This window comes from Sminthopsis crassicaudata, chromosome 5 (assembly GCF_048593235.1).
Source record: "Sminthopsis crassicaudata isolate SCR6 chromosome 5, ASM4859323v1, whole genome shotgun sequence".
NCBI classification, from domain to species: Eukaryota; Metazoa; Chordata; class Mammalia; order Dasyuromorphia; family Dasyuridae; genus Sminthopsis; species Sminthopsis crassicaudata.
The window spans coordinates 64,065,521-64,090,962 of record NC_133621.1 but is presented as its reverse complement, the minus strand read 5'-3'; the positions used below and the strand labels follow the sequence as shown (position 1 = coordinate 64,090,962).

General features: G+C 33.5%; 1 protein-coding gene across 2 annotated transcripts in view; it reads left to right on the top strand.

Annotated features, from left to right (window-relative positions):
- Positions 1-25,442, top strand: part of ODAD2 (outer dynein arm docking complex subunit 2) — a 218,145-nt gene that overhangs the window by 23,093 nt on the left and 169,610 nt on the right. For both annotated transcript variants that reach the window (XM_074267006.1, XM_074267007.1), the window contains 3 exons: positions 202-389; positions 3,636-3,749; positions 6,328-6,475. In XM_074267006.1, the coding sequence (XP_074123107.1) occupies positions 202-389; positions 3,636-3,749; positions 6,328-6,475 (450 nt within the window). The remainder of the gene's footprint in view (positions 1-201; positions 390-3,635; positions 3,750-6,327; positions 6,476-25,442) is intronic.

Below are 25,442 nucleotides of genomic sequence, written 5' to 3'. Positions count from 1 at the left end.
CACATCATTTCTTATAATGTATTCCATTACATGGATAGGCAATAATTTATTCAGCTGTTAGCCACTTGATGGACATCCATTTAACTTGTGTTGTTTTCCTTTCAAATAAAAACAATTCAACTTTACAGATATTTCAGAGATATTAATTTATGTAATTTCATGTGATTTAACTAAACACATTTTCATTACTCTTAAAAACAGCAACATTCATTTTTTGGAGCTAAAAAAAAGGAAAAAAAGAAGAAACGTCCACCTTTACCTGAAGCCGAAGAAATACCCAACCTTCCACAAACATCTACTGCTTCACAGAAGAGTCCATCTGTAAAAAGACGCATGGTTAGGAAATTAGAACCAAGTTTAAAATGGACATCCTCTGTTACTCTGCAAGAGTATGTAGTCACTTGGCATTTTTTCTTTTTGGTTGATTCGGAAAATATATATTATTTTGAGATTACATCCAAAAACCACCACACACTTGCCTAATTCTCAGTAATTGGTCCATTTTTTTAAACCACTGAAATACATGGTAAATACTCCCACTTTCCCTATAGTAAAAAGTAATATCTTTTTTTTCCCTGAATAATTCAAAGTGAAAAGTCTGTTCTGTCCTCAAAATACCTTGTTTGTTATATGCTCAGCACAGAAGGAAGCACTCTAGAAGGAAGAAAGGAAGAAAAAATATAAAATAGTTTGTTCCTATCAAGTTAGGGGTGGGATAGGGAAAGAGGCTAAACTCAACATATATGAAATGATTCAACATTCACAAAGAAACCAAGTATAAATCAAAGAAACTTCTGTTAGTACAACCTGTGGGAAAGAAAACTGGCAGGACTGGGGCCAGGTGAAGTTTATTTGGGAAAGCTTTATAGAGGAGATGATTGTAGAACAGGTGATTAAAAGGAAAAAGCTTTCCAGGTTTAGAGAAGTAATAAGTGTACAAGCTTAGAGATGAGAGAGCAAACAAAACGCATATCAGAGATGTACAGGTTAGCCTGTATCTGAAGTGTTTATGTAAAGAAAAAAATTAAGTCGGTAGAGAAGAATTGCTGGAGGGTCTTGAAGCATACCCTAAGACTTAAAATTTAAGGTGGGAAATAATCGAAAAATATTTGATGAGCACTGGAAGATGGTTTCAAGTCAATAACCTGTTTTTAGATTGTTCCTGGAAACTCGGGTAGATTTAAGAGTGATAACTACAGAGCTAGAACGATAATGACATATTAGACATTCCTATCCCATAAAGTAAACTTCAGTTTAGCTTATCCCTCAAAATATTAGTTGAGATGGATATATTACTATAATTATTACTATTAGTACTTCTTTCCCAATGGAGAGGGGCTTATTAAATTTCTCAAAGACTCACCACTTCCAAAGCTCATCAACTTCATCAGAAATTTTCCCCATCTCACCCTTTCCAACCCCCAATCTATTTCCCTTAAATTCAATTTACAAAGTTCTTCATTGAAGGATTTTCTAAAATAGCAATTTTCTTCAGTCTGGGACTATTAAGCTTTGATTCAATATTTCAAAATATATTAAGTAGAGTAAGTAATACCTATAGGCAACAAGTACATTGCTATGCCCTGGCAGCTTAAGTACTTGTGGATAAAACTGATTGATTATGTGCAAATTAACTGAAAGATGAGGTTTTAAAAATTATATTCTTGAATATAACAAAGGCACATATAACCACTATAGTCATGAAAACTTTTTTTTTTCTTTAATCTCATTAAGGGTACAGGTTATAGGTTTTCGTTTTTGTTTTTTAAAGTCTCCAGTATTTTTAGAGATGAATTTGGAGGACAGAGATTGGGAAGGATTGATACCTTTTTTTCCCCCAGTGCTAGAAAAAGTATTGACTATATCATTGTTGAAACAAATAATTAATTCTTATCTTGAATGTGAAGATAATTTCTCTTTGCAACTGAGATTCCCAGAGCAGTCATAGAAAACCAGAAGTGCCTTTAGACCATGAACCTTTAATGACAAAGTAGTTGGTCTTCCTTTAAAGGAAACAGACTTCAACCCATCTTTTCTATCCCCTCCATTTCTTTCTTTCTTTCTTTCTTTCTTTCTTTCTTTCTTTCTTTCTTTCTTTCTTTCTTTCTTTCTTTCTTTCTTTCTTTCTTTCTTTCTTTCTTTCTTTCTTTCTTTCTTTCTTTCTTTCTTTCTTTCTTTCTTTCTTTCTTTCTTTCTTTCTTTCTTTCTTTCTCTCTCTCTCTCTTTCTTTCTGTCTTTCTTTCTTTCTTTCTTTCTTTCTTTCTCTCTCTCTCTCTCTTTCTTTCTTTCTTTCTTTTTCTTTTCTTTCTTCTTTTTTTTTTTTACAAAATTTATATTTTATATGTATATATATATATATATATATATATATATATATATATATATATATATATATATATATATGACTATTTCACCCCTACTAAAAATTATTCAGTTTGGTCTTTAAAGACCTCCAAAACCTCACATGTAGAGATACTCTCCAGGTATCTGTCATCCCAGTAATTCTACCCAGACAATACATGACTTTAAGTCCTTCTAGTACATGATATGCCATCTCATACTGCTACAAAAGTGGTTCCCCATACATGGAATTACTTCTTGACTTCCACCCTATGGAATCCCTAGTTTCTTTCAAAGCATAGTTTAGATGCTGCCATTTAATGATACATATCTTGGTCTTTATTCCATTCCCAGTTATATCTACTTGAATTTGATTCATATTTGATTATTGCTTATATATTTTATGTGTTCAATATAATGCAAGCTCCTTGAAGCTGATTACTTAATTTTCTTTGCCTTTCCTTGGTGTGTAGCATATTGCTTTTTATATAGTAGACATTTGGTAAGTATTTATTGCTTTGAAAGTAAGGTTCTAGGTCTTTTACTTCCTATCTTAATCTTTCATCCCTATATAATATCTTAGATTGTCAGGTATTGATTGATATTATAAGTAACACCCAGAACTTAACACAATTATAATCATCTGAAATGCAAAGGAAACAAAGGGAAAACTAGACTCAATAGAATGGGAAATAGAGAGAAGAACAAGTATCGAAAGGAATGGATTTTTCAAAAGGGAATAACTGGAAGATTTCTCTGTACCTTCACTCTTTCCACTGAATAGGACTCCTGTTAAGAATCCTTTGATCTAGCTTTAAATATAAAGAAAATAATGCATTGTAAACAAAAAGTTTCATTGAAGCAAATACGAGAGAATTGATAACAATAATATCCCAAACTGCACAAGAAACAAAGGGAAATCTAGACTCAATAGAATGTGAAATAGAGAAGAACAAGTAAGAAAAGGAATTGTGTGACCCTGGGCAAGTCACTTACCCCCAATTGCTTTGCAAAAAAGTAAATAAAACAAAAGATACTAGTACCTACCATTTAAAATCCATTTTTACTAGTCAATATATCAATCAACAAACTTTATTAAATACCTAATATATGCTAAGGAGTTGCCAGGCTTTGGGGATACTAGCTAAACATTTTACTAGTTTTGTTATCATTGAACCCTCAACAGTTATATACTAGAAAATCAGATCTATTTGGGTAAGATGAAAATAATTTGTTATGCAACTTTGTCATATGTCCATTTGCATGAATTTACATGATAAAATTAATAATTTTAGGAAACAAGACTCAATAAAAGAAAGCCAAGAGGAAAAGTCTCTTCCAACAACTACAGAGAGGACAAAATCACTAATTTCTTCGACCTCAACTGGAAGAACACACTCTCTAACCGGGTACACTTCTTTTTTCTTAATTTCATTTTGATGTTGTATACTAGTTTTTCTTCACTCCTACAAAAATAAGACCTCATTAGTTTTAATACACTAGATCAGAATTTATTATAATTCAGACAAAGATTAGGCCAAAGTTTTTCTTTGTGGTAATCCTTAAAATATACTCTCTATAATCTTGATAATTTTTCAGTTGATTACATGATTTTCCCTCATAAGTAGGTGGGAAAAATAGCAAAAATCTAAAATTTAAGAGGTTTACAGTGTTGGAAACTTAAGAATGTTTGTCTAAGTCTTTAGGTTCACTAGTGCCCAATTAGTGGGAATAATGAATCCCATGAAGTATTGCATTATTTGAATTTGTACTTGGACTGGAACCAATGACCATATTTTAAATATTTGAAACTTTAAGGAGTATATATTTGAATATATGCATCCACTTCATGGAAGTAATAGTTTGGACTACTCAGGACCTAAGTGTATGGGGTTTTTGTTTTTGAAATGGGAATCTAGTAAGTTATGGAACATTAATGAAAATTTGAGTGTGTATAAGTCACATATTATAGTGGTGGTTCTTAACTCTTTAAATAGATTTTAAATCTCTTATGTTACTAAAATCTGAATTAATGTAAGCCTTGTTAATGTCTTTTTCTAATAACATTTTAAAAATTTGCTATTTCTTTTGACAGTCTAGGTAGTTTATATTTTTGCAAATATTCATCCATTTCATTTATTCTTGCTGGCAATATTTGGGGGAAATGATTTCTAATAGTTTATTTACTCTTTGTTAAAAGTTCTATTTAATTTTTAATGTTATTTTGTCTTTTCCATTTTTCTTGGCAAGATTAGCTAATGCCATTGTTTTTAAAGAAAATGTCTGTTGCTTCTATGATTTGTTCTTTGACCTGTTAATTCATTGTAAAGTTTTCATGATCACTTAGTATTTGTTCAGTTTTTGTAATGGTGATATGTACAACTTAAAATATGCATATTCCTTTTTTATTTCTTTTATGTAATCACCAAAGTTCTATTAATTCTAACTTCTCTAAAAGTCTATTCACATAGTTTTGTGAGTCTTTTTAAAGAACATTTTTATTTAAAGTTTTGAGTTCCAAATTATATCCCTCCCTGAGACCATAAATAATCAGATATAAGTTTTTACATATGCAATTAAGCAAAACATTTATGACTTTTTAAATTACATTGATCTGCTCAAGTAGCAAAACTTTGTAGTCTCTTTCTTCTTGTAATTCAATTAAATTTTCCTTCAAATACTTAGGTCCTATGCCATTTGGCACATACACACAAATATATACACATAAATCTAAATATTGTATTTTACAGTATTTCATTATTTATGTATACATAATTTCTCTATTAACCAATTTTAGTCAGTTTTTACTGTTGCCCTATCTGCCATCATGATTGCTACCTCTGCCTTTAAAATTTTTTTGAATCATAAGTTCATTTTAATTCTGTGTGAATCTTTATATTTTAAGTATATTTCTTGTAAATGGCATAATGGAATTCTTTCTATTCCACTCTGCCATCTCTTTTTTTTAATGGATGGGTTCATTCCATTCAGATTCAATTTTAAGGTTATTAAAAATGTATTTCTATCTGATATATCCTCTTATAATTTTTTCATCTTTTATTTCTGGTTTTTATAAGAAGAAGGTGATAAAAAGGAAGAAATCTGATTAATATTAGTAACCCATAATTGAAATAACCTATTGAATCTATCCCTCCTCTCTTTTCTCAGTTCCAAGCCCCATCTTTGATTCTTAGTCTGTCTTTTAAACTAACTTTTTATGCTTAACATTTTAAAGTTGATTTTTTTTGTTTGTGACTATCTCTTCCATGATAGTATGCTTCTTATTGATATTCCCCCTCCATCTCCCTGTCCATTTTATTTCACTATTTAGTTTAATGTGTTTTTATATCAAACTCTGTTTGTGTATATAATTTTCAGTTTATCTTGCTCAGATAAGAATATGATCATGAATTGCTTGCCCCCCATCCATTTCTCCAAATATGTATATTCTTCTTGTGTACTCTAATTTTATAAAATAGTAAGTTTCTAGTTCAATTAGGATTAGTCCAATCCTCCCCTCAAAAAAATTTCCTTAGGCTTTATTTCTAATGTATGACTGTGGATATCCCTCTGACTCTAGTCATTACTGGACTCAAAATCCTGTGTACTATTTGCTTCTTCTGCTATTCCAGTTTAATTTAGCTCAGTGATGATGAGGATGTGTCAAATATTGATTTTTTTTTAATTAGGGAGACTATATCATCCTAAGGCTATGATTTAATGTCATACCCATTACTTGAAATGATTTTCATTCACATTGTTTTGGGAATATGAATAAAAATCTGATTGTAAATTAGGTGTCTTGTGGATATGACTACATACATTTATCTAACAAAGTACCATGACCCTAAGAAGTGAAGTTTAAGGGTAGCATTCTGCTAATGTGCCTATAAGCAAATGTTTTATTTTAGCAATTTACTTTTGTTGGTGTCTTAAAGCTTATGTGTATTTACTTATTTTGGTTAATCTGTTTTGTTTCATTCTTAGTAAGAGTAGTGTCAAGATAGAAGACCTGATTAGTGAAAGTTCTTCTGAAAGTGAGGAGGAGGATGAACAGCCTGATCATCGTCAGGAAGGACAAACAGATTTGCCCTCTGAATATTGGCAAATTCAGAAACTAGTCAAATATTTAAAGGTAAGAATAAAAATTCATCATTCTTTGATGGCAGTAATTAAGTCATTAGGAAAATTAGAGGGGAAGTAAATCTAATTTCTGAGATTTCTTGTTTCTAGGATGTTTCTCTGCATATGTGGATTCATTATAGCTTTTATTATGTAAATTTGTATAGTTTTCAATAAAATGGCTTATTCATATGTAGAAATAATTCTTAATCTTGAAGAGAGTAGAGTCTTTTTCTATAAATAAGGTGTTGGAGGTAAGTCCCAACTCTTTTCTCCTAATAATTTGTCCCAATTTCAACTGTGTGGCAGTGAGATGAGATGTACTGATTTTAAAATTAGGTTTCCACTTTTTCAATTCTTTGTATCTTGCATTGACTATAAAACAAATGTCACAGATATTGGCTTGGATTTCCTTCTCCCTGTTATAAGAAGAAGTTATATGAGACTTCCTTCAAAGTTATCTTCTTAGAAATTACATGTATATATACATATTGTTTGTATATTCTATGCAGACACTATGCAACGCTATAAATACAATTGCTTGTTTAAATTATTGGAACTTGACTTCATTATTTAAACCTAATCTTGGATTACAAAACTGTATAGTTTGTCCACAAGTTTTAGCACAGTTTTAAGCTTTAATGCCTTTCAGAAAGATAAATGCTACAATTTAGAAAAAGCAACAATTAAAAGTTAAATACTTTAATTTTAAAACATTGATGATTCTTATTACAATTCAACTTAAGCACTGTTGGTGCTATGCATTACTCTAGGCAGTTTTTGAACTCTGTTACAACTTTCATCATCTGTTATTCAATTACTGAAAGGATTGCATTTATTATCTTAGTCTTAAGATCATCCAAAGCATGAAGTTTTGATACAGACTCAATTGCTTTGACATGACTCCACAAAAAAAAAAGTCTAATAGAGATATATCAGTTGACTGAGCTGGTTAGTTAAAAAAAAAATCTGATGATTCATTGCACTCAGAAACTATCATCTGGAAACTGTCACACATGTAATGCATTTTGACAGGGTATCCTATTTTACTAAAATTACAATTTTATTTTCCAAAATTCATACAACTAAATAAGTACTCAAGAAACATAAACTTTCAAATTATTTTTGTAAGTTTATGGCATTTACACTTCTAAAATTATTTAAATTTAAAAATACTCTAAGTTTTTGGGGTACCTTGTATATAATTAATATAGTCAGTAAATGAGAAAATTTCCTCCCAGTTCCCAATGTTGTCAGTATTCCCAGGACAAATATTTATACCCTGGGTCCAAAGACATCCTCCTTCAACACTGACTTATTTCCTAAGTATTATCCTGGTCATACATGATGATGACTCTGCTTAAGTATTCAGAGTTCTTCACTAGCACTTTGGTTATTCTATGTTGACCCATGAAACAAGAAGGATATTGGAGGGAAGATGGAGGACAAAAGTCAGAGGGCACCACGAATCATATTGCTATTAAAGCATCCACAAATTTTAATTTAATTGTTGATAGTTTAAATATGAGGTCTTTGGTCAAAGATAAGTGAATTTATGTATCCCTGAGGAACTGAATCATTATCATTATTGGATATTTTACTTCAAATTAAACTAGAAGATAAAGAAGTTGCAAGTTAAGAAATGGTTCACAGATTTAATTAAAAACATTCAATAAAAGGAGCTGTTGGATTTTGTTTCTTTGTGTGCCTAACAAGAAACATAATTTTGTGGGATATTGAGTCATCTTGCTCTTCAGTATTCATCATAATTGTAAGCAGAAATATGGCCATGAAGATAATTAAATATCAACAACTGTATCAGAGTATGAAATAAAGAAATTTTATAAAGAACTTGACAAAATCTCCCAAATTAAGTCAGTAGTACTTGCCTTAATAATCAGTAACTTTGATACAAAGATAAAATCAGGGAAGGCTGGTAAAAAAAACACAAAAAATAAAGTTTTGAATCAACAAATTAAAGAGAACAAAGGTTTATAGACTACTCAGAAATCACATGCCTGTATACCATGAAATTTTTTTCAAGATGAGTTGGAAAACATTGCCGTAACAAATCTAGAATTATATCATAAAAAATCAACTATATCTTAAACACTAGGTATGATTGGCTACAAACATAGAAGGTCATTTCAGAATCTGCCTTCTGTTTGCAATCAGACTACCAGCTATTTAGAACAAAAGCCAAGATCAGAAGTACATTAAAAAGAAAAAGTTGGAAAGGCATTTTGTCTTCTCCGACTGAAAAACAGAAAATGCAAAAAAGCAAAGCAAAGACATAGACTTTTATCATTATCTTTTCTACGAGAAGCAAATTGATGCAAAATAGTCAACAGAAAGAGGCCAGATGATCCCAGAAAATGTCTCAGCTAACAAACTCTTGATTTTACTGCCAAGAAAAAAAAATATGTGGCAATATTGTTTTAGGATACAAGCTCATTTGGAAAACATTATGAGGATAGCAGATTATGAGCAATATTGACTCATAAAAGAATAAAAAACAGTAGAGATCCAACTTGAAAAGTTTAGTATGAGACCATTAGTACAATTCATACCAAGAGTTTGCAGATGGAACTAGAAGGAGGCTAACAAAGAGATGAAAAATTGAACAGATTTGCCAGGGTTTTTAATTGCATTCTGTTCTCACCGTCGATGACAATGGAACTACCACATTTATACCCTGAAAACCATAAGCCTTGAAACACTACACATGGAAGTAGAGATGACACATCAGGAAATCAGGAAGAGCTTGTAGGGATGCAGTGCATAGAGCTCCCAACCTAGACTTAGGAGGACCTGAATTCAAATCCAACCTCAGATAGTTACTAGCTTTGTGACCCTGCACAAGTCACACAATCCTGTTTGCCTCAGTTTCTCATCTGTAAAATGAGCTGGAGAAGGAAATGACCAACCACCGTGGTATCTTTGCCAAAAAAACTCCTATGGGATCACAGAGAGTCAGATACAACTAACTGATGACACAATAACAAAGTTTGACATTACCAAGTACACACAGAAACAATTTATGCAGGAGGCAATATAATTTGAAGGCATTAATTTTTTAAAATAGATTTTATTCATATCTTTTGTTTTTATTTATTCTCTCCTATGCCTCTTTCCTCACTTCTAGAAAGCCATACATCATAACATAGGGATGGTTTTTTAAAATTGAGGGGAAGGTAACAAATGAACAGAAAAATAAAATTACCAAGAAGACAATTGTCAACCTACATGTCTATTTCCTCATCTTCACAAATCTTTATGAGCTGGGAATCCACTTATAAAAAACCAGAGGATAATAGAACTTAGAGCTTAGTGGTCCTGAAAGATCCTTTTGTCTGGAAGTGTCAAACTTGTAGAACCTCTCCTATTTTCAAGCAGATTAAAACATAATTGGGAAATTTTGACAAAGTAAATAAAAATACAATACTACATAGTTAATGCCAATTTGTGGTTTTTTGAGTCAATATGTAACCCACAGGGATCCATTGTATATGAGTTTGACATCACTGATATACTCTAACATCTTTATTTTAAAGATGAGAAAAGAGGCTTAGAAAAATTAATTCTGTGGTCCCATCTAATACAAAATCCTCTACAGTACAAGTGACTTTCCTAAGGTTTTGTAAGAATAGGTACCAGAGTTGACATTCAAATGCTGACCCTAACTCTGCTCACATTTCCTTTTCCATTTTCTTAGTTTCATATGGATACATACATCTGGAATTCTTATGTCACAGGCTCTTGAAAAGATGCAAATAGCATGGTACTTGTGGAGTATTTCTCACTTTTTGTCTCATTGTTCCATCCCTGGTACACTTCCCCCTCTTCCCACTGGTAGCTTTAGTCACTGACACTACCCAGTATGTTTCCTATTCCTTTTGCAAGTACATGGTTCACAAAACTCAAATAATTATCAGAATTATTTATAGTTCAAAGAAAACAAATGGGGATCATGTGCAACGCAAGGGAAATGCCGACATCTGTCTCTATATACTCGCTTTTGTATGGTTTCATTGACTTGTAGCTATGCTGTCAAAGAGCTTTATAAAAATATTGTCTGTTTAACGAATTTGTTTAAAATATGTTGCATGAATATTTTGTTATACTTGAATACTTTCTTCTGTCTTTGATTGCCTTGGGGCATATGCCAAAGAGTAAGGTCTTTTGATTGAAGGATATGAAGAATCTAAATTATTTTTCTTGTATAGTACCTAGGTACAATATTATAAACTTATTTTAAGTCTAAGAGAAAATATAAATGACTCCTTAAGATCCATGTGGTTCCTCCTTCAGTTTTAGGGAGTTTGTTTGTTAAAAAGTTATATGTTTATTTATAATAATTCTAAGCCCCATCATACATACCTTAAGTACTGATGATCTGCCTTGACATGTTCTCTCAGTGAGTTGACCTTTAAGAGAATCCTTCCATCTAATAAGTTTCAAATGGCCATTTTCTGTCATTAAAAAGGTTGTTATGTTTCTGGAAAACTGATTTTAGGGTACAGTATTATACTTGTTAGTTTTGTCTAAGTACTGGTACAACTTCTTTGTTCTTTATTTGTTTCTGTTTTCAGTAGAAAAGCTTGATGAAATTCTGATGTATTGATCTGATGATATATTTTTTAATGGTTTAAAGGTTTTTTCCTCCCCTATCAGTAATTCTGATATATGAGTATAATGTGACTTGCTGATTTTAATTTTGGATTTCTATTTGTGAGAATCTTGTGAATCTTCTTTATTATTTCAGGATGTTGTTGTTGATGATTCTTCAAAGTTCTCTAAATGATTTCTTGAAATATAGAATCAGGATTTGAAAAAAATTTCAGCATTCTTTGGCACACCCATTTTCTAAAATATGATTTTTTAAATCTGTTTTCCAGGTCAGTATATTTCCCCTCATGGATTACCTTTAGATTTCTTTAGATGTCATATGAGCTTTTAATTGTGTTCTCTACTTCATTAATTCTTCATTTTGCTTGTTTCAAAGATAGTCTTATTTCTTTAAAATTAATTTCTATTTTTATAATATATAACCTCATTCTAAGGTATTTTGATTGCATTCAAAGCTATACTTTCTTTGGTTTTTCTTCCATGCACTCTTAAAATTTCTTGGGTTTCTGATGTTTTATCATATACTTGTGGTAGAGTTTTTTCCTGTTGTTGAAGCATTTAAAAAATAATTGAAGAGTTTTTTCAGTAGACTTAGACATGAGATTTCATGAAATTGTTAAAGATTTTTTTTTCCCTAGGGTTCAAACATTTTGCACATTTTTGTGACTTACGGTTTTAGAGAACTTAACTTATTTATATCTAATCACTCTACCATTGTCTTTTTATAGTTTTATCATTTTTTCTATTAATAACATTTATTTTCTTTTCCTCCTCCCTCTCCATTAAACAACAATAGTAAAAAAGAAAAGTAAATAAAAAGAAAACTCTTGCAGCAAATATTAATAGTTAAAGTAAAGAAAACTCTTGCATTGATCATATCAAAACGATGAGAATTAGGTAAGGGGTACCTAGATGAAATTAGGGTTAATTTAGGTCTAGTGGCAGGTTCAGGGTACAGGGAGTCAAATAGAACTCTCCTGCAATCCCTTTGGATTTGGTGCAAGGATACAGAGTTAAATGAGGTCTAGTAGCTGTGCAGGAGTTCTCTGTAAAGTAATTTACAGACCTGAAAACCTAGATTAATAAAAGAAGTTTATTTTGGGGTTTGGAAGTAAGGTAAGGTAGAAAGACACCAGGGCCAGGGCTGGTACCGGGCGGACAGGAACCCTTGACATGGCCGGTGTAAGGATGCCATGTTTGGGGCTCCTGCAAAGAGTGGACTCCAGGTTTCCTCTTTTTATAATTGGGGGGCTTTTGGTAATCTTGAAAGGGGCCTGTGGGTGGAGTCCCTGATTGGCTCCTGGCTAGGGTTAGAATTTGAATAGAATTCAATGGGTTTATAGATAAGGAACTGTTTGTGCTGGGGATGGGGGTTGGAGAAACCTGAGCAGATCATTAGAGTGGGGGCTGGGACAGCCCAAGTTAGCTCAGATCTCCTGGGGGCTGGGAAAGCCTGGATATCTCCCATTGGGATTCATGGGGGCTGGGAATTAGAACGGAATCTTAACCCACATCAAAAATATGTATGCATTTTGCATTTTGAATCTTAACAATTATCTCTTAGGAGATTGGGAACATACTTTAATTTTGGGTTTTTGAATTTTTTAGAATTGTAGTTTGCCAGTGAATTGATCAGAGCTCATCATTTTTTCAAAGTTGTGTCTTTGTAATAGTGTTATAATATAAAATATTCTTCTGTTCCTAATTACTTCATTTTATATCAATTCATATAGTCCTTCAACTTTTCTCTAAAAGTTTTGTCATTTCTCCTGGATCTGTATTCCTTATATTCATATATCATAATTTATTTATTCCCTAAAGGAGAGAAGTCTTTTAATTTATAGGATTTAAGAAGTATTACCAAAAGAACTTCTAAAAAATTTTATATTCATGAGTCTTTTTCTTCTTCTTTTTTTTTTTTTTTTTTGGACTTCTTTGAGGGTATAGGTATCAAAGGATATTACTCTACTATCATCTTTAAAGTCCCTGTGGGCAAGTATTTTTTAATATTCTAGAAAAAGAAAAAAACTACAAACAATTTTACATGTTAGGGGTTAGGTGGTCTCTAAGATTTCTCACTCAATAAGGCATTGATTTTTGTTTGAAACTATGGAGAGGCAGCTTCCCATGAAATATGGGTATGCCCATTCATACTTTGTTGGATAAAATGGGGAGTTCTTAATGTATTCAGGAAGATAGACTTTTGTCAGAGGAGGCACTTTTTAAAAAATTACAATTTTTAAATTATGATTTTTAAAATTACAATTTAAATTACAATTACAATTAAATTACAATTTCAAATTGCAATTTTTAAATTATAATTTAAATTACAATTTTTTAAAATTACAATTTTAAATTACAAATTTCAATGTTGGAAGCATTTAGTGTTCTCTCTTCTACTCTTCCCCATTGGGAAAAAAGTGGGGGGAGTAAGAAATGTTCATAGTGAATCAGACCACATTCCTATACTCGCTATGACCAACATGTCAAGTTGGAATTCTAAGACCATCACCTTATATCAGGGGGTAGGTAGGATGCTTTCATTATCTTTTCTCTTGACTTGTGCTTGGTCATTGAGTTGATCAGAGTTGTTAAATCTTTTCTAAGTTATTTATGTTTCCAGTGTCATTGTTAATGTTTAAATTATTTTTCTGGTTCCACATATTTCTGTTTTATTAGTGTATACAATATCTCCCCAGGTTTTTTTGAAACCATCTTTTTCATCATTTCTTAAATGACCACTTTTTTCCCTGATTTATGAAAGTGAGCTGAAACAATAGCTCCTATTCTCTTCTAGATTCCAGTTCCTTTTCTTCTGGAGAGCAACAAGAATTAGGGAGAAGATTTCTCCCCTTATTCTTAGAGGAAAGGTAATATTTGTCTTGGAATAGAAGCAAATGGGAGTCATGCATGTTTATCCACAGCTTCTGAATGGATCAGAGTTCCTTACGTTGTACTTTCTAAACCAAAGAAATGGCATTTGTGATATTGATAGAATTTTTTCAGAATCAGATGGCAGAGTTACTTTTGATTGCATATTGCTGAAGAGAAAAGGTACTCAGAGTGGACTTCTCAGGTTCAAGAGATGGGACAGCCAGAGCACTGAAAAATTTCTGGCAAAAGGACATGTTAGAATTAAGCTACATAAGGTCTCTCTCTCCTCTCTCTGTCCCTTCCTTCATTCCTTCATTCCTTCTTTCCTCTTTATTTCTTTGAGTATTTATACATGCTTTATACAGAAACACAAAAGAAGACTTAAAGATATAGTATGGGATGGAAAAGCTAATGTTTCCTCTATTATTTTATAAAGATATAGAAAAATAAATACAACCCAAGATTTAATTTATAGAATATAGTGCAAATGTAGTTTTGATCTTATGGTTATGACAATATTAAGACTATTCCTTCAAGGGCACAGAGTGATTTGACACAGGGGGAATGTGATGAATGAAACCTAAGAGACAGTTTCTGAATAATGAATAATTATTAATTAGGTTAGCTAATAATCAATAATTAATTTATTAATTAGGCTAGATAATAAGCAATATACTGGTGGCCATTGGTGTCTCTTGGTAACCAAAGACCTCTAATGGAGACAATGATCTCCTTAAAATTTTTTTGGTAATGCTTCAGACAGGAGAAATCAGTCTTGATTGGTGGACACTTAAAGAGATAAGTTAAAATTTAGCTCTCTTGCTGAGAACTTTGACCAATATGTTTGATTAGAAAACTCAACTGCCTCCAGCAAATATGTGTACTCTGTTTTTCTTATTATTTGGATTATCCTAAACTCCAGTGGAAAGATACTAGGACTAGGACTCATTGCTTTGGGACAGGAATTCATTAAGATTAGATTCTGTTTACACTATAAACAGAAGTTAAGTCCTGTCCAAAATCAAGGAGTATGTTCACTAGGATTAGGGCAATCTCATCTATCAGCCTTGTCCTTCAGAGACTAGCTGTCTTACCTAGAGGGACTATTTCAGAATAAGGAAATAAAAAATTTGGGTCTTAATTAATAATGTATTATTAATATAATATAAAATAATTTCTCTCAGGAAAACCTCACTTAGTTATGTTTGACTCCAGGCAGTCATATTTGCTAGCCAGTCATGTGGAAAAATTCAACATTTTTTCAGAATTCAGCCTCAGAATTAAGTAGGCAGGAAATTTCCTATTCAGAAAAGAAATAGCATAATGGGAAACTGAGTCAAGAGGATCTTAGCTATGCAACATTGTCCTTTCAACTTTTCTCAGGAACAGACATTTATCTGTAACAGTGCTCAGACTGCAGTCCCTTTGGTATTCTCCTTGAATACCATGTTTAATGTTAGTTCTGATACTTATACCTGAAATGGGTATAGGATGTCCTCAGAGAAGATCAGTACTTTTAGTGTAAAGCTGCCAAGATCTTTTAAGGGCTTTTTTCACTTTTGGTGTCTACCTGATCCACCTCTCACCTGTGTCTCCAAGAAGCTGTAGCACATACAGCCACACCTTGGCAAAATTCAGCAGATAGGCTAGACCAGGTTGAGGGTAACTGAAGGGTCTCAAACCTGTCAGTGAGTTAGGGGATGTTTACCTTAAGCGTGTAAAGACTCTCCCAGATGGAATGGGAAAATGAGAATAATTTGTTCCAGTGGGCATAAAGGCAGCTGAAGGCAGCACTCCATGCCTTGGAGTGCTTAGAACTGGTTTAAATATTACAGAAGCTAAGCACATCCACTGCATCTTTAGCCATCACCAATCATCTTGACTCTATTCTGCTACTGGACAGTGATGACTCTGGAAGAGAGAATAAGCCGAATGACTTCGTGTAATTCTACCTCATTTAAATTAATTTATGCACAAATCAAAAGACATCATCCATATCATTTTACCATCTAAGAACACAAAATCCTGTGGTGATGGGTGGGTGATGAAGTAGCAGGTAAAAATACACTAGGAACTGAAGTCACAACTCTACATAAAGGTGACCCATGCCATAGAATTGTTTTCTCACTAAAAGTAGCAGTGGAATTCAGCAGTCTCTTGGGTGTCTTGGCAGCCTCTAAAGGATAACATTGCTCACCTACCTGGGTGTGAAGAAGGGGTTAGATTGACCCTAAAATTGTCTGCTTGCCCAAACCTGCAGCAGGGAGGAATCCTATCCTGTGGTCAAAACATAAAAAACACGCAAAACTTCTGCAAAGTTCAATCCACTCACTATCAGTGCGTGGAATGTGCACACACACACTTATAAACACACAAAATCTAATAGACATGAAAAACAAACAGCTCTTGTTGCAAGAAAACTCAAGTAGGTATTGCATCCAAATATTAGCCTGAAACAAGGCTGGCAAATGAAGGCAAATGAAGTTGGAGCTGGATACATGTTTTTCTGGAGTTGCCATAGTGAAGGGAAGCTGGTGGGAAGATTTGCAATCAAAATAAATCTAGTCAAGTTTGTATATCTATCCAAAGAAGTGATTGCCACTTGCAAGAAAATGCCTTGCCACCATCATTACTGCCTGTGTCCCCACCATGATAAACCCTGATGAGATCAAAGAAAAATTTTGTGAAGACCTGGTGACCTTTATTATCAATATGCCCAAAGAGGACAAGCTTTCAATTCTAGACTAGGCTTAGACTACCAGAAGAGGCAGGGAGTCCTTGGAAGGAAGGGAGTTGGAGAGCACTTATTATTGAATACTTGTGCATCTCATCACCAACGCTGCCTTCCATTTACCTAAACACAGTAAAACTTCATGGATGCACACTTGCAACAAATATTGGCATTTAAGAGACTATGTGATTGCAAAGAGAAGAAACAGAATGTGAGTAGACAGTGTGTGGCACAGAGTGCTGGACTGATCATAGACTTATCCTATCCAAGCTAAACAGTCACTTTCAAATAAAGTAGCAACCCCAAGGCAAAAAGATTACCAGGAGAATTAATGTCAACAGATTAGAGCCTTCTTTGAGTAGGAAGAATTTGTTGCTAATTTGGAGGAAAAGTTGAGCCAATGCACAGTGTAATGTGGCTTAGAAAAGGAATGGGAAGCTTTCAGAGATTTGGTGTATAGTACTGCATTTGCTCATCTGGGTCAGAACAAAAAACTGGCTTAAAAAATGGGGAAATTCAGAAGCTGCTAAATGAAAAATGAGAACCAGCAAGATAGTTAATCCTTCTCAAGATATCAGCATTCAATTCCACCCAAAGTAAAGTGCAAGCAGAACTTAGAGAGATGCAGGAATTTTGGTTCAATAAGAAGGCAGATGATTTTTTGCTGATAGTAACAATCCAAAGTGTTTTTATGATGCACTGACAAATATTTATGAGCCAAGGACCCATGGTACATGTCAACTACTCAGTGCTGATGGTGCCACACTGATTAGTAATAAGGACATGATCCTAGAGAGAAGAACAGAACACTTCCATAGTGTTCCCAGTAGAGCATCATCAATCAGTGCTAAAGCCAATCTTAAGTTAAAGTCAATCTCTCCTCAGCTAAAATCTCAACTGAAAAAAAAGAGATTTTGAATGTCAGTAGACTTCTTTTGTGTGTGGCAAAATACCTGGGGCTGATTCTATTCTAGCTGAGATTTACCAGGTCTGGGGGAGGGGTCCATAGCTTGTACAAAAGCTCACTGAAAATTTCCAGATTGTATGGCAAGAGAAGGTTTTATTGCCCCACCCCCATCTTGAACTCATATTCAAGGATGCCTCCATTGTTCATTTCTGTAACAGTCACAGGGGGATCTTTCTTGGTCATTGCTGGCAAGAGTCTTACCAGAATTGTCTTTAATAGGCTGATTCTTTACTGGAAAGATGATTTTTTTTTTTTTTTTTTTTTTTTTTGAGGCTTTGACTTGCCCAGGGTCACACAGCTAGGAAGTGTTAAGTGTCTGAGAGCATATTTGAACTCGGGTCCTCCTGAATTCAAGGCTGATGTTCTATCCACTGCGCCACCTAGCTGCCCCGGAAGATGATCATTTATGAGAGCCAGTGTAGCTTTATTCAGGGAATAGTCAGTTTAGTGTTTATTGCCTGACAACTTTTTTTTGTTGTTGTTGCGGTAATTGGGGTTAAGTGACTTGCCTAGGATCACAACTTCAAGAAAATACCAGGAGCAGAAGCAAGGACTCTGCACAATGTTTGTAGATTTGACTAATGCCTTCGACTCTGTCAACTACAAGGGCTTATGGAAAATTAACTCAAAATTTGGTTGCCCAGAAAAGTTCATCAGTATTGTACATCAATTTCATGATGGCATCTTCTGGATAATGGATACCAATGGGGTGAAACAAGGCTGTGGGCTTACTACTGGTTTTTTTTAGCATGATGTTTTCAGCCATGTTTCAAACATCTTCAATGAGGGATGAATATGGCATCAAGGTCAGCTATTGCTTTGATTGTAAATTCTTCCATTTGAAAAGGCAACAAGCCAAAATTAAAGTGGGGGGAATATAAGGGTATGATTTTTTGTTTGCAGATAATTGTGCACTCCATGCAGCCTCTGAAGCTGAGATGAAACAGAGTATGGATTGAGTTTTTTCTGCTTGTGCTAATTTTGGCCTAACAATGAATGCCAAAAAACACAGGTATTCTACCAGCCAGCACCATGTCATCTATATGTGGAACCATCAGTTATAGCAATAGAGAAGTTTTGAATGCCGTGGACGTTCATTTACCTTGGCAGTATACTTTCCAGGGATCTACACATGGATGATGAGATTGAAACATGCATTGCCAGAGCTAGCTCGATGTTTGGTAGAGTCCAAAGTGTGGGAGAGAAGAGGTATTAGACTGAGCACCAAAGTGAAAGTCTACAGAGCTGCTGGAAAATGAAGTGCTTCCATTAGAATTGTATTAGATTCTGAAGATCACCTGGCAGGACACAGAGATCCTCTCTTGAATTAAGCTGTTAAGCATTCAATATCTGTTGTAGAGAGCTTATTAGGCTGGTCACATTGTTTGAATGCTAAATGTATATTTGACTAGAAGACTTTGATGGGAAATTCACATCTGGCAAGCAATCATGTAGTAGTGAGAAAAAATGATACAAGGATACTCTCAAGGTCTCTCTTAAGCACTTTAGAATTGATTACATGAGGTGGACAACATTGGCGCAGAACCCCTCGTATCCTCATTAGAGAAGGTGCTGTGTTCTTGAACAAAACACAATTGAAGTTGCTCAAAAGAAATGCGATGCGCAAAGTTAGAGAATCCATCTCAAATATTCAGATGGACTAGTTATGCTTGACCTGTGGTAGAGCATTTCAAGCTCATATTGGTCCAATCAGCCATAGTCAGACACATGGTAACTTGACTCTTAATATAGTGATGTCATTTTGGTCCTCTTTGAGAATGAAATTCAAGAACCAATCAACCAGCCTGAAATCAAAACTCAGAAGAATATCAAATTATAGTCCCATGAGATTTTACCTCAGACAACAAGATTTCACTAATCACAGCTTAGGGCTAGGCTATTTTTTCCCATGTTGCAACAATTCAATGAGCAAATATAAGGACATTTCATTTACCTTTCATTTGTTAATTGAGAATAATCACAATTTGGAGTTTCACATATATACACTGAATATTATGATAAAACTGAAGACATCAAAAAAAATTATGACTACTGTACATCTCCAATTTGTAATGCAGATTAATCCCTAAGGCAAAATTGAAATCTATGAATCTAAGGTCTATTTATTAGTGCTAAGTTGACTCCAAATTGTAACTTCAGTAAATACTGTTTACTAACAAATACAATTTCATAATTCTCATAAGTGACAGTCAAATAACTTACCTATTTTAGAACAAAGTATGCCTCATTAAATATTGACCAGTTTTCAAACATTTTGACCACATCCTTTTAACTATTCTATTCATAATCCTACAGCATTTAGATTAAAAGAGAAGTTAGTTTTCTTATAGAAGTTCTGATACCATGATGTCCTAAATGTCACAATATAAGAAAAACTTTAGAAACACAATAATTACATACACAATAGTACTTTAAAACATGACACAAACTTACTCTAATCCAAGTGACATCTATTCATCTGAACAGATTTCCAAATTATTTTACATAGAAAAGAATTCATTTTATCACATATGGCATTCAATACTGATTGCATTCAACCCCAATATACTTACATTGACTAACGTATATAGTGCTCACCCTGTACCAAGCACTATACTAGGTAATTTACAATTATTATTGTGTTTGATCTTCACAATAACTCTGGGAGGTAGGTGCTATTTTTACCCTTTTATCATTTAGGAAACTTTTGTGAACAGGGATGAAGTAACTTTCTTAAGATCACATGTCTAATAAATTTCTGAGCCCAGATTTTGAACTCATGTTTTCCTGATCTATGGATTTTCCTCATGTATTGTCTTAATGCCAAATGGCAAATGTATTTTGCATTAAGTTCTGATTTTCCACAATTATTCTAAGAGGAGAATCCATCTTTCTTTAAATGAGATCACATCATAATTTAGTTTTAAAATAAATTTCAACTAAGTCAAATTTGGATTTATAATCAATAATTTATAATCACTAGTTCAAAACCTCAAATTTTCCAGGATTATTACCTGCTACCACTTCAGATTTCAGAATCTGCTTTCATTTAGCACATGTTTTAAAAAAAAATGTGGTAGCACTCTCACCTCCCCATAACCTTTTTGTTTGCTTTAAAATCACCAAATGAGCCAGACCAGTTCCCCTTTAAGAGGGTATATAAAGTGCAAATCTCACCTTCCCCTTACCTCCCACCAAGTTTTTCAGTTTTAAACTGGGAAGCCCAAGTACTGGAGGGCTTCATATGGCAGGCTCACAATGCAGTCTCTGCTCTTTTGATGAGGTTCTAATGAGTAGAATATGGCCTTTCAAGGTCGGAGTATTATTATGCTACAATAAATAATTCCAAGCTACAAATTTACATCTGAGAGTTTCCATTTGATCAACATCCTTACTTGATAGAATACTGTATCAGAAATTGCTAACAGGTATTTCTTTAAAAGTTTCTCAAATCCTTATATCAACAGAACCAAACTCTTCTTTAATGTCTTTCCAAAACCCCAAACCAAGTTTGCTCTCAATGATATTCAGGTCACAGGGTCCTAAAAAAAGGTCTCCTGCTTGCCAGATTGTTAAAAGGAAAATTCTATGTTTGGATCTTCACTCTGATTAAAGAAGCAAAATTTGGGGAAAAGAAAATTTTAAAAGGAGATTATAAACACACCAAAGCAGAAAAGCCTTGCTGGGCAAGCTAATAGGACTATTCCAGAGTCACACCAGCTACTGTTTTTATATGTAATGTAATGAACTTCCATATAAAGGCAAAGGCATTCTAATTGGCTCATGAAATTTGAGGAGGTGGGATTAATGTTCCTTGGCTCCTCTGATTGGCCCACTATTCTAATTAGTAGATGTGGTAAGTGAACACAGCTTTTTCTATCAAATTCTCCATATATGTGGATGGGATTAGCACATGAAACTTGAATATGCGGGGGTCTCAAAATATCAAAATAGGGATCAACTCTGGAAAAAATGATGAAGATGTTCTACTTCTTGCACTATCCGATATTTTGCCGAGATTTAATTATTTATATAATTTTGATGAGGTATATACCTAATGATGAGGTCTATACCTCAATAAAATTAGGATTAATTGAGGTCTAGTGGCAGGTTTGGGGTACAGGGAGTCAAATGGAGCTCCCCTGCAATCCCTTTGGATTCGGCGCAAGGATACAAAGTTAAATGAGGTCTAGTAGCGGCGAGAGTCCCCTGTAAATGAATTTACAGGCCCTAAAACCTAGATTGATAAAAAGAGGTTTATTGAAGGGTTTGGAAGTAAGATTAAAGTCTAAAGGTATTAGATAGAGGAAGAAATACACCACAAGCGGCGGGACAGAGTCTGTGATGCAAAGCATGGTTGCTGGCATCTTTCAACTCTCTGCCAAGAGATGATTCCAGCTTGGCTCTTTTATCTGCTTGAAGGGGCACATGGGTAGAGCCCAGGTTGATTCCTCGAGGTCCAGAACCCACCAGGTGGGGGTTGGGCTATCTGAGCAGATCTTTAGAATGGGGTCTGGGTACACAGCCCAAACTGGCTCAGATCCAGTTTTTTCCCCTTGGAATACAAAAGGGTGGTTTTGATCAGATCTTGTAAATTAAAGATCAGTCCCAAAGAAAGTTGGAGATCAGACAAGGAATCTTAAAGGGGGCTACACTCGCATCATTTTTACATTTCAGCATTTCAGTATAACTTACTTTCCTCTTTAATAAATGTTCAAATTATATACATACCAATGAATTGTTTTAAAATAAATTTCTTTATGCTATGTTATCAATAAATGTTTGATTTGTATACCTATTTTATATACTTATATACCTTGGGTGAGCAAACATTTCTTAGGTGAAAAGGAATCAGGAGTGGAAAAAGTTTAAGACATCTTGGATTAGGACATGTTCATTACAGCCAAGTGCCCTCTCTAGCTGTTTCACTCCTAGTGATTGATTTCACACACAATCAAGAAGTTAACAATCATTTGTTAAGCACCTACTATGTGTCTTGCATTGTACTAGGTGCTAGACAAAGACTGAAATGAAACAATTCTTGTATCCAAGGAGATTATATTCTTTTCAGATAGGAATTTATTTTACTTGATTATATGTATTTTCTTTTCTTTTCTTCTTTTTTTTTTCCCCCCAGAGGAAGATGGGAGGAAGAGAAAATAAATGCTGGTCAACTGAAAACATTTAATGAATATATACAAAACATATAGTATAAAATATAAGGTAATTGCCTGAGGGCAAGGAGGCATTAGCAGTTGCAGGATTAGAAAAAATGTTTCATGTCAAATCAACATTAATTTTGATCTGACTTGCTTCCTACCTAGTAATGGAAAAATAACCAAGTAGAGAAATATCAATTACTGTTGAAAAAGAATTGATGAGCTCATCATTAACGAAATAGTTCGGGGAATGATAGATAGCATATTATTTACACTGAGCAATGAGCTCAATACTTGGCAGGAAAGTAAAAGAATTAGTATTCAAATATTTGATTTTGAAATATATAAATTTCATCTTTTAAATTCAGTATTTATTCCTTTATCTGGGTTTTTAGAATAATTTAAAAAATTTTTAGCAAGTTAAAGAAAGCCTTGTGAGTTTTTTTTTTAAGTATGTGGCTTAAACCCTCTCTTTCCTTCTCCTCCTCTGTCCTCCTCTCCTAATATCTGCCAATCAATGTGTTTGCTATCTTCTTTCTCCTTCCCCTTCCCCCCCTCATTTAAAATCCAATTTTAGGATACAGTTAATACTTCATTACTAAGAAGCAGTTGTGGCAGAGTGAATAAAGAGCCTCTCAGAGCCAGGAACAAGTAGGTTCAAGTCCTATCTCTAACAGATAGTGGCAACATGGTCTTGGGCAAGTCCTTTTTACCTAGTGTACTACTTTCTAAGACAGAAGTTCTTAGTTTGGGATCCATGGACACCCATATGGACATAGTTCAGGGGATACTTGAATTTGAATAGGGAAAAATAAGCATTTATTTTCACTAATCTCTAACTGAAACTAACATTTTCTTCATTTTCTTGCACTTGGGGAGGAATTATATATACATATATACATATACATATAATACATACATACATACATATATATATATATATATATATATATATATATATATATATATATATATATATATATATATATATATATATATATATATATATGTATGTATGTATCCTGAGGAGTCTATAGGCTTCACTTGGCTGCTAAAAGTTTTCTATGAATAAAAAGATTAAAAAACTATTGCTCTTAGATATGAGTGATAGAGAATGTGCTAATAGTGGTAGAGGCAGTGACTTCCCTGTCCTTATGATGTTGGGTTCTTTACCTCTCCCTATGCTAATTAAGCTATTTTCCCTTTCCTCTTGTCTTTTCTCTTTTTTCTCTTCATTGGACTAGAGTAGGATGTTATTATCAGGGAAAAGCAAACAAACCTATAGTCTTTAAACTTCACTACTGCAAACCAAATTTCATTAATGGTTATAGTGAAAAATTTCTTTCCTCTCTTATATCCAGTTATAAGGAAATAAATGTGAAATTATAAGTGTGTGGTGACTTGAAATTATTGGTAAATACTAGTCAATATGGTTTATAGCCAAACAGTTTAATAACTAAGATTTGAGTGACACTGGTTCCAGATCAACTCCAATGTCGTTGTTTAATATGACTTTAAATATGATTTCAAATTTAATCCTTTTGATGAGACAGAGGAGTTTTGTTATGTCCAGAAAGGTCCAGCTTCAATACAGGATAACAGTGCTGATTGGGTGTACTATTGCCATTATTTCACTGCCTTTGACCCATGGTATCTGTATGATTCTGAAAAAGTCACTTAACATATCAAGGATCTGGCAACTCTCTCAGATTATAAATTGTGCTCCAGATCTCTTTTTGAGAGATCATCTTATTGAGATGTGAGGAATGACAATATTTTGCTTTTTAATCACTTAGGGATCCCAAAAGGAAGAGAAATTATAAAAACAAGTTATCTTTAATTAAACACTGTGAATATTGCTATAACTATAGAAAAAGTGAAAGGCAGAGTCTAGCATTTGTTTAGTAAAACCAATGAATATTAACATACCTTCTGAATAATTCATGCTATGATCTTTTCAATCTCTGGCCACTGTAGACTCCTCCAAATAAAAATTATTTAGGTGATTACTATCATTATCTTATTTCTTTTAGTCTATATAGTATATCCCAATTACTCTTCCCATACTGAGAAGTATTGTATCGCAGGCAGGGATCTGTGTCACACTCCACATTCATACTACACATCCTGTCTTAGTATTCCTCTCTAGAAAGAAAAAAAAAAATCATTCTCATAAAATTTTTTAAGGTACTACAACTGATCCTCAATATTTTACTTCTAGAATAAAGAAAGTGGCTCCAATGAATAGCCAGAACCAATTAGCTCATCTTCAATCAGTCTACAGAAAATTTTGAAATCAGTTTGTCCCCAATCAATTAAGACTTAGGGAAGGTCCTCATTTTAAGTAAGGTATCAATAGTCATGTCTCAATCCTCTCAAAAAGAATGACCAGGGGCATATCCATAGGAAGATATAATCAAAGCCCCAAGGGTTCACTAGCCTGTCAGCTCATCAAATTGATCAGCTTACTCCTTTAATCATCATTCTATAGACAATAACATTTTATTTTGTAGTTATGTACTACTAGCTTGTTTATTTAACAGAATAACATGTTAAGTTATAAATTTTAAATTGCCAGGAAAGATTGAAAATGAAGATTGGAACTATAAAATATCTTCCA